The sequence below is a fragment of the Mya arenaria genome, chromosome 2 (assembly GCF_026914265.1).
Source record: "Mya arenaria isolate MELC-2E11 chromosome 2, ASM2691426v1".
In the NCBI taxonomy this organism is placed as follows: domain Eukaryota; kingdom Metazoa; phylum Mollusca; class Bivalvia; order Myida; family Myidae; genus Mya; species Mya arenaria.
Genome location: NC_069123.1, coordinates 43412236 through 43426914, shown reverse-complemented (window position 1 = coordinate 43426914; position 14679 = coordinate 43412236). Strand labels below are relative to the sequence as shown.

General features: G+C 37.3%; 1 protein-coding gene across 9 annotated transcripts in view; it reads left to right on the top strand.

The window, feature by feature from the left end:
• The window catches only part of LOC128244457 (extracellular serine/threonine protein CG31145-like), a 40442-nt gene extending 31800 nt beyond the window's left edge, over positions 1-8642 (top strand). For all 9 annotated transcript variants that reach the window (XM_052962488.1, XM_052962470.1, XM_052962506.1 and 6 more), the window contains 6 exons: positions 81-173; positions 4481-4593; positions 5071-5233; positions 5616-5743; positions 6208-6289; positions 6637-8642. In XM_052962488.1, coding sequence (XP_052818448.1) covers positions 81-173; positions 4481-4593; positions 5071-5233; positions 5616-5743; positions 6208-6289; positions 6637-6919 — 862 coding nt within the window. In that variant the 3' untranslated portion in view covers positions 6920-8642. The remainder of the gene's footprint in view (positions 1-80; positions 174-4480; positions 4594-5070; positions 5234-5615; positions 5744-6207; positions 6290-6636) is intronic.
• The last annotated feature ends 6037 nt before the right edge of the window (positions 8643-14679 follow it).

Below are 14679 nucleotides of genomic sequence, written 5' to 3'. Positions count from 1 at the left end.
TTAATTTTTAAACGACAAACATGTATTTTGTATGTGTTTTTTTTCTTCTCATGTGCCCAATTTTCTGCTACATGCTTCAGGCACCCCCGGGACCAGGAAACACTGCCCAACCACTTCTACTTCGTGGATTTTGAAAGACACAACGCAGAGATTGCCGCCTTTCATCTAGACAGGTATAACCATCTACATCCGTTTTGAAATATTTAAGTCGAATCTCGATGAATCAACCTCGCCACGCATATCCACTGTTAAAATTCGAGCAAACCGGACTTCGAGGCAGCTTCTTTCGCTGAGTTCGAGCCTTTGTAAAATAAACGAAAGATGTGAATTCGATGAGAATACGAAATACCACTGAAGATTTCAATTTACAGTAGCATAAATAATGTAACATATGACAAAGAATTAATTATGGTTATTATTTTATGCTAAGGATAAAAACACTCTTGTTTACACTAACATCGCCCCAAAATAGGGTATGTAGGTACTTTTTTTTTTTTGAGAACCGGGATTCTGTACCAAATCGACCTATATAATGGTTCACGTATATCACTTTTGTCGACATTTTAAGCACGAATTGGTCAAATTTTAGCATGTTAACTTAAAATGCACGTTTTTAAGGAAATTTCGAAAAAGTCCACACTTTGAGGGAAAAAATAGGGTCGGGCTAGTGAAAACAAACACTTTTTTCCGCCAAACGTTTGACTGATACTCCGTCAAAGGTGTTCAAATAAAAATATCGACCGCCATGGGCGGGGAAGCTTTCAATTCTTTTTTTTTATCTAAAACTAGTTCCCTAGAGGCACCAGATTTACTTAAAAAACGGGGAAAAAACATGAACACAAAGAACCATGATTATTACAATACAGTAGTTATTCAATGATAATCGGATACATAGTCCGGTTGAATCAACTTGAATCATTAATAAAACCCATAAACACAACACATTACATGTACTCACTGCGGATACTAAATGCATAGTGAAACTCATCACCTAATAAATGTTTAGAACATATTTGACCTATTTTATCATATCGTCAAGAATCATTAAGTCTACCTTTTTCAATTTATAACAACATCTATAATGAAAAATATTAAGTTAGATCCCCAGGCATATATTTCAAGTTGTTTTCAAACTTGATTTCACTTTTGAAATTCTAAAGGTTATACATTTACTTGGAGAGTGTATATTAACTCATTGCATTATTGAATGTCCTGATGTTGAAAATATAGCTTGATCAATCCCAATCATTTAGAGGCGTTCCTTAACATTCAAAATATGCTTCAAAAATGGAGCTGAAATTTAACATTAGTAGAACTGTGCTCTTATCCCCAAACTTCAGAACCATATAAAAACAAGGGGCAGTGCGGTACGCCTCATTGTAGCCGGACGCCGCATTGTAGCCGGAACTTTACCTTGACAATGGCGTTGTTTCTTTTTCAAAAGGATTTATAGTTAGTGGACAGTTATTCAGATTTGCTTTTACTACCATTTATTGTAGTTTGGAGCAGAAGTACAGGTAAAAAAATGTCTTGGATTCAAATATTCTGACCAAAAATCATGATGAGAAGGATTGGAAGATTGAACTTATGAAAGAAAATAATGAATTCAACATTGGGGTTTCTGTTGAACTATTTAAAGAATAGCAAGCGATTTAGTTGTTGACACGTTTTATGAAAATATTGTTTAAAATGTCGAATTGATGACGGGGATTATTTTCTCTACGATTTGATCTAGTGACATATTTTTTTTTTATCTGAGGGGACTTTTGTTCATAATTGTTCAAGAAAACATGCAGACAAGTATTTTGACTAAGTTTCATAATTATTGTTTTAAAACGATTGAATTTATGATGGGGACTTTTTTCATAAGATTTGACCTAGTGACTTTTTTTACTTGAGGTGACACATATTCATAAATGTTCAAGAATACATGCAGACAAGTATTTTGACCCATTTTATAAGAACTGGATAAAAATATTGCATTTATGACGGAAATTCTTTTTCCTAAGACATAACCCATATTTATAATTGTTCAAGACAACGTGCATACAATTATTTTGACCAAGTTTTATAACAATTGGTAAAAAACTTAATTTTATTTATGTCGTTTTTTCAAAGATTTTACCTAGTAACCTAGTTGTTGACCTGAGGTGACCCATATTCATATTTGCTTAAGACAACATGCAAACAAGTATTCTGGTCAAGTTTCATAAGAATTAGATACAAACTTTTGAATAAATGACACAGAATAAAACTTAAACGAAAAAGTATTAACGATATTTGCCAAGCTCGCCTGCCCCGTTGAAAAATCGGCCTAAAAATGGTGATACTTTAGCATCAACTAAATGAAACAGTTGATCTATAACACAAAGAAACTATTATTTATTTATTTTAAATCGAGTAGATGGCATTGCGATCTTGATCACAGACAATATTTTTGGATTAATGTTATAATTGAAATTAATTCCCAAGTAGCTATACTTATCTTCAACCTCTAGTTTATTGTTATTGTAATAAAAATCAGATAGGTTCCTTCATTTTCTTAAGAAAATATAACATTTTTTGTTTTATTAGCAATAACTTGTGGTTTCCATAGATTAAAAGAAGAATACATTGTACAAGTGCACACTTAAAATCAGTGGCTGATTCAGAGAAAATAACTGTATCGTCGGCATACAACAGCAATTCCAGATCAGCTTCAATTGTGTCACCATTAAAATGCTTTGAAAGGTCTCAGACAATTATACTATGTAATACGAAGTCACTATGGAAACCGGAAAACTTAAGAGACGATACACTGTCTCCTTGACGAACACCAGTTCAACCAGAAAGAAATCAGACAATTTGGTATTACTTTTAAAGCAACTGTACACCAGATGATCAATTTGCAAGGAAAAAAAGAAAATTGCCGAAAACTGATATAAACTTGGTATCAATGTGTACAATGCATTGAAACTTACTAATTGAAGTACCACATAGTTTGCAAATTATTGAAGTTTAGCAGTTATTTCGTATTTTTCCATTAAAAAAGTTTACTGGTTATGTCTACCTAGTAGAATTCATTCCTAATGCGTGATTGGCTAGTCGATGTTATCACGTGATATTACCAAGTTAGGTATATAGCTTAAATATACCACTCGTTTCGTAAGCTCTCGTAGCACAGTGGATACAATGCTGGACTGCAATTTTGGCGACACGGGTTCAAACCCGGTCTCCGACACATTTTATTTTTTACATTTTGGTACTTTTTTACAATTATGATATCAAAGCGTTACACATTATATTGTCCTGAGATTCGTTACAGAAAAAAAACTTTTTTTGGTGCCAATCTGGTGTACAGTCCCTTTAACACATGTCTTTGCATATTCATAAAAATAGTATGAATACTGATTGTGACGCAGCTTTACCCTTCATTCCTGAAGATTTATTTGAAGGGACAAAATAATGGTTGATGGCAAAATTAAGTGAAGATTTTATTACTACATTTAATGCAATATTATGCTTAAATGATTTAAACAAAACAAAAACATATGATCTTTGTTCATTTCAAAACAGATTAGCCTTTATAATATTACTTTTTAATAAATAGCCACAAAATCTTCAGTTTTTAAAAGACCCCAAAATATCGCTTATATTATTTTTACCTGTGCACAAAGCATATCCTTTTTTGTTTTGATCATAAAAGTCAAATAAGTTTAACATAATAATGCATTAAAATTAAAAGCCGTATTTTTGCATCATAAATTATGCACCTTAAACAACAACATTATGACTGACGGTATCAAATATCTCACATTCCGAAATTTATTGTTCATATATGTATAACAAGTATAAAATTTTAAGTTGATTCTTGTTGTTTTTCATATTTCATCTTTTGCCTCATTCTCAAACTCTATATTTGAATGACATCTTTCATCGCTATGTTTGGTTGCATTTATACTATAAACGTGTATTTTACACTCATTATTAAACGAAGGTTACACACTGTTACTTTCACTGAAAGAAATCAAATATTCCTAGACACTCGATATACTTCTAGCAGCATTTAATACATATAATTATCTGACAACACTGGATCTGAACCAGGAGCAACAAATGAACGAACAAATGTTTATAACTCTAGTGTACAAAGCACAAAGTCAATAAGGCTATACCCAAAGTCGTGAATGAACCGTTGTACAGTTTATTACCGCATCTTCCATTAACAATATGAATATCAAATGCTTTACACATATCAATCAGCCTATAGCCATAATTATTACATGATTCATCACAGGAATGTTTGTCTACCTGTAGGAATACCTAACTCAGCTCAAAATAATATGGTTGTCGAAAGTCAAAATGATCATGTCCTGTCATCAATTTGTATAAGATCTCACAAAGTTCAGATTTGGGCATATTTCTTATAAACTTCCAGTCTTCTATATATGTTAAAATACTCCTAGCAAAGATTTCATTTTAGAGGGCATTTCCATTTCAGGATCCTTGGCTTTTACCGTGTGCCGCCGACGGTCGGACGAGAGGTGAATCTGACCCATGAAATCAAGCGGCTGGCTGAGCCAAGCCTTAAAAAGACATTCTTCATATCACCAGGTTGGTCCCTTCAATACTGCTATTGAGTTTCCGCAATAATATTTAAGATCTGTTGTGTTTTTTTCATAGAAATATTTGAGATATTGACACTTTTGGTGTCAGCAGTGTCAGATTAACCCTAACCCTTGGAAACTGTTAAGCTAAATACTCAAAAGCATTAGTCATGTTGTTTACAATGACAACTCACGTCTGAATAGCATGGCCAATTACTCTGAAAATGAGAATAATGCCTTTTGATCAACTGAGAAAAAAACCTAGACGGTTCTCGAGTTGGCATCTGTTAGCGGTACTCGCACATTTTTAATTAGCTACTGTTACAGTACATTGTATTTATTGGAAAATACAATTAAACGTATTCTGTGGTACTGTTTCATTACTATAAGTAGACGCACCAAGGTTTGGAATAGCGTAAAGAAGAACAAATTACAGGAATATTTTAATTGAATATAAATTACGATCAAACGTTGTCATCTTCAGCAAACAACGTCTGCTTCCATGGCACGTGCTCTTACTACTGTGATACAAGTCACGCGGTGTGCGGTCGCCCAGCAACGCTAGAGGCGTCCCTAGCAACCTTCCTGCCGCCCGAGAGAATTGCGCCTCGCAAGACCTGGCGGAATCCATGGAAACGCTCTTATAGGTCAGTGTATTGTGGATGCAACACACCTTTTAATTGCAATATCATTTCTACAGTTTCCATTGAAACGAGCGAAGTGTGTCCAGGAAATGTAGAGGTTTAAACTTCTAGATTTATGGTATTTAAAAAAAAAAGATTTAGAGTTTGCTTATATGACCCGCAACTACCAACTACTGGGCGAAGTAAATGTGCATTAATGCTAGTGTAAGACAATTTGGTTAAAAAAACAATGAAATATTACTTTTAGATTGTCAAAAACTGCCATTAACAGTGATAAAGATACAGCGCTTTTCGACCTTGACCTTTCTGAAGAAACTAGTTTTCACTTTCACATGTGTACAGTTCTTTGTCCGATGGTCTCTGCATATGTTTCTGGTTGTTTCAGTAAGCACCGAAAGGCGTACTGGGAGTCGTTCGATGACCTGTGTGGGCGCGTGCAGGAAAAGGAGCCGTACACGAGCGGCCGCCGCCTCCTCGACCTCATAGACATGCACGTGTTTGATTTCCTCACAGGTACGTGCGGGAGGGGATGGGTATTCTCTTCTTTTGAATCTTACAAAATAATGTAATTATTACTTATCTAGGTTCAGGCAACATTGATAGACACGACTACGAATCTGATATCGGATTCCTTTTTTATTTAAGGCAACTGGGCAGACATCCCTGCGAAACATTTACCAACTTTTCGAATTCCAGGAAAAAGGGACAGACAACACTACGAAACTTTTACCGACCACTTTTCTGATTACAGGCAACATGAACAGAAGCCGAAAAGAAACTTTTACCGACTGTTTTCATATTCCAGTAAAAACATGGACATACACCACTACTGCAAATGTGCGGACGTCTTTTCTAATTCCATGAAACATGGACAGTTAAATTGTATCGATTAAATTGTATCGATTTTTTCAGTCAAATTATGGCAACATGGACATACACCACTACGAAACTTCTACGGACCTCTTTTTTAATTTCAGGAAACATGGACAGACACCACTATGAAACTTTTACCGACTTCGGTAACGAAACATTCCTTCTTCATCTTGACAATGGCCGAGCGTGAGTATATGCACTAGTGCTTGTTTAAACTTTACAAACCCGCGGTGCTGCACAGATAATGATCTGTAATTATACGTGTTTAATAATCTGTAATTATTTGGTATCATATCATCACTTGATTTAAGGTTTTAGAATGTTTAAGCCAAAACGAGCTATGAGCTTTCCCTTCAAGAAGGAAGGAAATTCAAGAAAATAATAACAACAACGGCATTGTCTTTAACGACACATTATTGACACAAGTAGTTCAGTTTGATGGTCACTGTTGATGATAAGGTCCTATTGTCCACATCCAGAATATGTGTGGATTAAAGTGATAAATATTTCAAGAGGCCAATATGTGTTTTCAGGTTCGGGCGCTCCGGCCATGACGAGATCTCTATCCTGGCCCCGCTGTACCAGTGTTGTATGATCAGATACTCCACTTTTCTTAAATTTGTAAAACTATATCTGGGACCAGAGCCCCTCAGTGTACTCATGCGGACCTCAATGGCACGTGATCCAATCCAGCCAATCCTCACGGAAAGTCACATACGGGCACTTGATCGTCGCGTTATCCGGGTTCTTTCAACTATACATGACTGCATGCAGGATAACCCATATACTGACGTCATCATTGATGATTTTTTCTAGTCAAAGATAGCAATTCTGAACTTTGATTTGCAGTAAGTTAATAATAATATATCTGAGGTGTAATTGTGGTCCGTCGGTTTGACTGTCTATTTTACACACAGCCAAGATGATGACTTCTATAAATTCGGGATTTCCATCTCGAACATTGTGTTATTGCCAAGTCAATCGCTTATATCGAGTGGATGTCGCCGCTGGTTGGTTGACCATGAAGTGTATGGTCATACTCACTAAAGACAATGAAACAAACCTATTAAATTATGACACAAATGAATGCCCTTTAGACTTCATCTGCATTTTAAAAAAGGCAACATGCTGAATATGAGTTCTAAATATTGACCATACAGTAAAGTTCAAGGTGAAAGTAATTAAAAAGAAACAGTAATTACGCTATTCAAAAACAACGGCTTAGTACTTGGCACTGAAAAAGGGTAGTGGCACATGGGACAAAACGACATGTTCTCACGTGGCATTGAACACGAGGTCATACTTCCGGTTCAACATGATCATTAATGTTAGGTAATTTGAACTGAAGGTTTGTCCAAGCATTTTGTGCAATGCAACTTTCCGACATTGACGACAAGTTGCTAAAAGTAAATATAAAATGCCCCTTGAATATCGTTCATGATGCATCTTTTTCAAATTATATTCAGAGCTTCGTCAAAAGCATCATTGACTCTTTGTTTGCAATATATTAGGTAGGAGTTGGTCTATTTTATTTATTTTCTGGACGGAAGTGATATGTTATTCATTGTGTGTATTTGAACAACACATACGGACAACAGGGTACTGTGTGATTATTATGTACAAAACCATTTTATTTGTTTTTTCTCAGACCTGTACTCCTTGTGATGACAGTGTGTACAATATTTTAATTATGCAAGTTACAATTATAGTAAAACAATCTGTTGTGATTATTCGGAAACACACAATCTCATTCATTCGCAACATCTCGGCGATCTCCGGCAAGCTTGGAGGATAGATTATTTGTATTTCTTTGGATAATGGCCGAATGTGTTCCGATTACAGTCTTTTTGTGCTGTTAGGCTGTTCGTTCCGTCGCATGACACTGTGAGGCAGTTCAATATATATCATAATATTATGGCCTAAACAACGTTTGTTTCCTATTTCAATACCAAATCATAGGGCGGGATTATTTGTTTAAAATCAGCTATGTTTTATTGATATTTCCACTGTAAAACCGCCGCCATTTTGTTTAGTCCATATCAACTAGACGCTGTATAAACTGGGGTGCCGAGGATGTATAAACAGTACTTTACGCCTGATGTCGTCACATGGAACTATGGGAAAGAAACACAAAACAGAAGTCAAAAGTATGTCCGATGTCAGTTCAAAATATTGTCGTATGCATAAATTTAGTATCGGTCGGGAAACAAAGAAACAAACATTCTTTAGTTCGCCTAGAGAATTATATGATGTGGTTCTTGGTACATATATGTAAGGAAGTAGTCACCTACCATTTGTACACTAAGTAGTTACCCTGGTGGTATAAAGACGAATTTAGATATTTACTTTCAATATTTCAAAATGTACTTACATGTACTACATTTATTATGTGTAATGTGTTTATAAACGTTATATCAAAGGTCTCACTGTTTAGAAATCCAGTGTACTGTACATGTTATATTATACAACTCCTACATTTAATGATTTGTACTTATGAAATGTGTATGAATTTCCAATGAAATAAAATGTTATATTTCTAGTATGCTCTATGATGTTCCGTTTTTTTCTGTTATTTTATGGCGGGTACATGTCAGGGTTCTAGACGAGACACTGGGGATTGGGGACGTTCAATGACAAGAACATCGTTACGTGCAATCATGCTAGATAAAATTAGAATACAACCTACATTTTCAATCAATGAAATTGCAGATCATCAAGCACTAAGCTTAATCATTTAGAAATTTAAGTTCTACGGGTGTTTAAAGGTCCGCCTACTGCCTCACATCCCATGCACAATCCCTATGTCAGATTTTGCGTTGACAATGTGTCAGCCAATGCCCATTCTTTATCATTAAGCTTTTACTTCCTGTCATCTAACTGTTGATACAGCTATTCTAAACATATATTATCTACTAATATACTTCTTAACAGTTGAAGTGCTCTCATAAACGAGGACGGCGTTGTGCGTCATTTAAGACCGACTACCATATCAAAGTTAGTCCATGAAATCTGAGTAACGACATGAGAAATTCTTTATTCAGAGCCCATAATTTACTTGAGTCAAAAGTTTGAGATAAGTGACTCAAGACCCTGCATATTGTGAATATCTTGTAGAATAAGAACAACAAAGTATTAGTAATAAAAAAATGTCTAGTTTACCTTTGTTTAATTTAAAATTCGAGTTTTTTAGTCTCAAACCGTCAGACTTAAGAGTTCAATTTTGGCGACCAGCCGCAGGCCGTGGTAGCCCGCTATATTCTACAGGCCGTGGAAGCCCGTTCTATTCCGCAGGCCGTGGTTGCTCGCTGTATTCCGCAGGCCGTGGTAACCCGTTATATTCTGCAGATCGTGTTATCCCGTTCTATTTCACAGGCCGTGGTAGCCCGTACTATTCCGCAGGCCGTTGTAGCCCGTCCTATTCCGCAGGCCGTGGTAGCCCGTTATATTCCGTAGGCCGTGGTAGCCCGTTATATTCTGCAGGCCGTGGTAGCCCATTCTAATCCGCAGGCCGTGGTAACTCGCTCTATTCCGCAGGCCGTGGTAGCTCGATCTATTCCGCAGGCCGTGTTATCCCGTTCTATTTCACAGGCCGTGGTAGCCCGTCCTATTCCGCAGGCCGTGGTAGCCCGTCCTATTCCGCAGGCCGTGGTAGCCCGTTATATTCCGTAGGCCATGGTAGCTCGCTGTATTCCGCAGGCCGTGGTAGCCCGTTCTATTCCGCAGATCGTGTTATCCCGTTCTATTTCACAGGCCGTGGTAGCCCGTACTATTCCGCAGGCCGTGGTAGCCCGTCCTATTCCGCAGGCCGTGGTAGCCCGTTATATTCCGTAGGCCGTGGTAGCCCGTTATATTCTGCAGGCCGTGGTAGCCCATTCTAATCCGCAGGCCGTGGTAACTCGCTCTATTCCGCAGGCCGTGGTAGCTCGATCTATTCCGCAGGCCGTGTTATCCCGTTCTATTTCACAGGCCGTGGTAGCCCGTCCTATTCCGCAGGCCGTGGTAGCCCGTCCTATTCCGTAGGCCGTGGTAGCCCGTTCTATTCCGCAAGCCATGGTAGCTCGCTGTATTCCGCAGGCCGTGGTAGCCCGTTCTATTCCGCAGGCCGTGGTAGCCCGTTATATTCCGCAAGCCATGGTAGCTCGCTGTATTCCGCAGGCCGTGGTAGCCCGTTCTATTCCGCAGGCCGTGGTAGCCCGTCCTATTCCGCAGGCCATGGTAGCCCGTTCTATCCCGCAGGCCGTGGTAGCCCATTCTATTCCGCAAGCCATGGTAGCCCATTCTATTCCGCAGGCCGTGGTAGCCCGTTCTATTCCGCAAGCCGTGGTAGCCCGTCCTATTCCGCAGGCCGTGGTAGCCCATTCTATTCCGCAGGCCGTGGTAGCTCGCTCTATTCCGCAGGCCGTGGTAGCCCGCTCTATTCCATAGGCCGTGGTAGCCCGTCCTATTCTGCGGGCCGTGGTAGCTCGCTCTATTTTCTGACGCTCGTCAAAATAGGACTCAACTTATTTGGTGTATTTTGGTGCAGAATCGATCTACGTAAAATGACTGAACCGAAAATTTCAACAATCATCAGTTGTCAATGGCCCACACAAAGACTGGAACATTATAATATGTGAGTTGCTGTATTGGTTGTCATTGACTACGTGCATTTGCAAAATTGAAAGTATTATTGAATGTAAATTGAAGAGAAGACTAAATGCGAATATTTTTTGTACACAGATGTGCTCAAGCTGATGTTACATTTCTGTCATTTAGGCAACCATGATATACTAGTAGAAGGGAAAATGATCGACTCAGTAATAAACCGTGATTTTTGTAATTTTTATACAGTGGTCAACATTCACACTGAGGAAAATCCTTTTTTCCCACACCAAATCAGTTGATTCAAATGTTTGACCATGCTGGAAATTCTTTTCTCCCACCTCAGATAAGTAGATCCAATAATTTAACCATGCTAGAAATTCTTATCTTGCCCACGTATAAAGATAAAATGCCCGTATGGAACTTCGTTTCAATGGTCACCACATTGTAATTACCTCCCTTGTTAAAGACTGTCGTCTGTAGCATCATGGAAACATTTTCTTGTGGCAATATTTAGAACGCTTATTAATTATTTCTTGCTTCAAATGTCACCATAAAACAGTTTTCACGCACCTTTCAAGAAATAATGCTTCACTCCCTTTAGAACTATTTAAAGACCGATTTGACTATAAACATCATCTGAATCATTGCGCGCATATCCGTGACAACCACGAATTATCGCATATCCATGCGCAATTATTTTCATTAAGCACAAAAGAGTTCCAGCAAAAAATACATTTTTACTTAACTTTGTTTAACTGAGGTGGGAGAAAAAGCATTTACCATAGCCGCTCGTGTAAGATAGGTTCATCCCGACCCTCGCGCAGGGTGTTTTGCGGAAACTCGGTAAACCTCGTTTCCGCAAAACACCCTACGCTCGGATCGGGATGAACCTATCGTACACTCTCGGCCATGGAAGATACTTATAATCTTGCTTATGGGCAAAGATAGCAAAAAGTACACGTATGTAAAAAAAAATATGTTTTTACTACATTTTGTTGGGTTGGAGAAAAAGCATCTACAATGGCTACTCGTGTTAGATAGATACATGAACTCGCACGGGGTGTTCTGCAGAAACTCGTTTATTCTCGTTTCCGAAAAACACCCTACGCTCGGGTTGGGAAGAACCTTTATTTTACTCTCGGCAATGTAAGCTACCTTTAATGTCAAATGTAACAAGTGTGTTAGTAACTACTCTTGGCAATTAAAAAAAGACTCCTCTACACTAATAGCTATAATAAGTCTTGAAACATGACATATCCCCAAGATGTACAACGGCTGCAGAAGTAGTTCCTTGTAATCCACTCTCTTAGAAGCAGGCATTGAAACATCTTTCTAAATATGATATACTGACATTTCTGGAATAATCCTTTCTTCTATTGGTATATCAATTATCTTTAATGACAGTTGGGTCTCTAAGATAATAGTTGGGTCTCTTAGATAATAGTAAGGTATCTTGCATAATAGATGGGTATCTTACATAGAAGTCGGGTATCTTACATAAGAGTTGGGTATCTTACATAGCAGTTGGGTATCTTACATAGAAAGTGGGTATCTTACATAGAAGTTGGGTATCTTACATAGCAGTTGGGTATCTTACATAGCAGTTGGGTATCTTACATAGTTGTTGGGTATCTTACATATTAGTTGAGTATCTTACATAGTAGTTGGGTACCATACATAGTAGTTGGGTATCTTACATAGTAGTTGGGTATCTTACAAAGTAGTTTGGGTCTTACATAGTAGTTGAGTATCTTACATAGCAGTTGGGTACCATACATAGTAGTTGGGTATCTTACATAGTAGTTGGGTATCTTACACAGTAGTTGAGTATCTTACATAGCAGTTGGGTACCATACATAGTAGTTGGGTATCTTACATAGTAGTTGGGTATCTTACAAAGTAGTTTGGGTCTTACATAGTAGTTGAGTATCTTACATAGCAGTTGGGTATCTTATATAGCAGTTGGGAATCTTACATAATAGTTGGGTATCTTACACAGCAGTTGGGAATCTTAGATAGTAGTTGAGTATCTTACATAACAGTTTGGTATCTTACACAGTAGTTGGGTATTATACACAGTAGTTGGTTCTTACATAGTAGTTGAGTATCTTACATAGCAGTTGGGTATCTTACATATCAGTTGGGTATCTTACATAGTAGTTGGGTATCTTACATAGCAGTTGGGTATCTTACATAGCAGTTGGGTATCTTACATAGCAGTTTGGTATCTTACACAGTAGTTGGGTATTATACACAGTAGTTGGTTCTTACATAGTAGTTGAGTATCTTACATAGCAGTTGGGTATCTTACATATCAGTTGGGTATCTTACAAAGTAGTTGGGTATCTTACACAGTAGTTGGGTCTTATATAGTAGTTGTGTTTATAACATAGCAGTTGGGTATCTTACATTTTAATTGGGTATATTGCATAGTAGTTGGGGTCTTACATTTTAGTTGGGTATATTGCATAGTAGTTGGGGTCTTACATAGAGGTTGGGGTCTTACATAGTTGTTGGGTATTTTGCGTAGTATTTGGGGTATTACACAGTAGTTGGGTATCTTACACAGTAGTTGGGTATCTTACACAGTAGTTGGGTATCTTTCATAGTAGTTGGGTATCTTACACAGTAGTTGGGTATCTTAAATAGTAGTTGGGTATCTTACATAGAAGTTGTATATTTTACATATTAGTTGAGTATCGTACATAGTAGTTTAGTATCTTACATAGCAGTTGGGTATCTTACACAGTAGTTGAGTATCTTACATAGTAGTTGGGGTCTTACATAGTAGTTGAGTATCTTACATAGTAGTTGGGTATCTTACATAGCAGTTGAGTATCGTACATAGTAGTTGAATATCTTACATAGTAGTTGAGTATCTTACATAGTAGTTGGGGTCGTACATAGTAGTTGGGTATCTTACATAGTAGTTGAGTATCTTACATAGTAGTTTGGTATCTTACATAGTAGTGGGGTATCTTACATAGTAGTTGGGTATCTTACATAGTAGTTTGGTATCTTACATAGTAGTTGAGTATCTTACATAGTAGTTTGGTATCTTACATAGTAGTGGGGTATCTTACATAGTATTTGGGGTCTTACATAGTAGTTTGGTATCTTACATAGTAGTTGGGTATTTTACATAGTAGTTGGGGTCTTACATAGTAGTTGGGTATCTTACATAGTAGTTGAGTATCTTACATAGTAGTTGGGGTCTTACATAGTAGTTGGGTATCTTACATAGTAGTTGAGTATCTTACATAGTAGTTGGGGTCTTACATAGTAGTTGAGTATCTTACATAGTAGTTGGGTATCTTACATAGTAGTTGAGTATCTTACATAGTAGTTGGGGTCTTACATAGTAGTTTGGTATCTTACATAGTAGTTGGGGTCTTACATAGTTGTTGAGTATCTTACATAGTAGTTGGGGTCTTACATAGTAGTTGGGTATCTTACATAGTAGTTGGGTATCTTACATAGTAGTTGGGGTCTTACATAGTAGTTGGGTATCTTACATAGTAGTTGAGTATCTTACATAGTAGTTGGGTATCTTACATAGTATTTGGGTATCTTACACAGTAGTTGGGGTCTTACATAGTAGTTGAGTATCTTACATAGTATTTGGGTGTTTTACATAGTAGTTGGGGTCTTACATAGTAGTTGAGTATCTTACATAGTAGTTTAGTATCTTACATAGTTGTTGAGTATCTTACATAGTAGTTGGATATCTTACATAGTAGTTGGGGTCTTACATAGTAGTTGAGTATCTTACATAGTAGTTGGGTATCTTACATAGTAGTTTAGTATCTTACATAGTTGTTGAGTATCTTACATAGTAGTTGGATATCTTACATAGTAGTTAGGTATCTTACATAGCAGTTTGGTATCTTACATAGCAGTTGGGCAGCTTACATAGTAGTTGGGTATCTTACACAATAGTTGTGGCCTTACATAGCAGTTGGGTATCTTACATATCAGTTGGGGTCTTACAT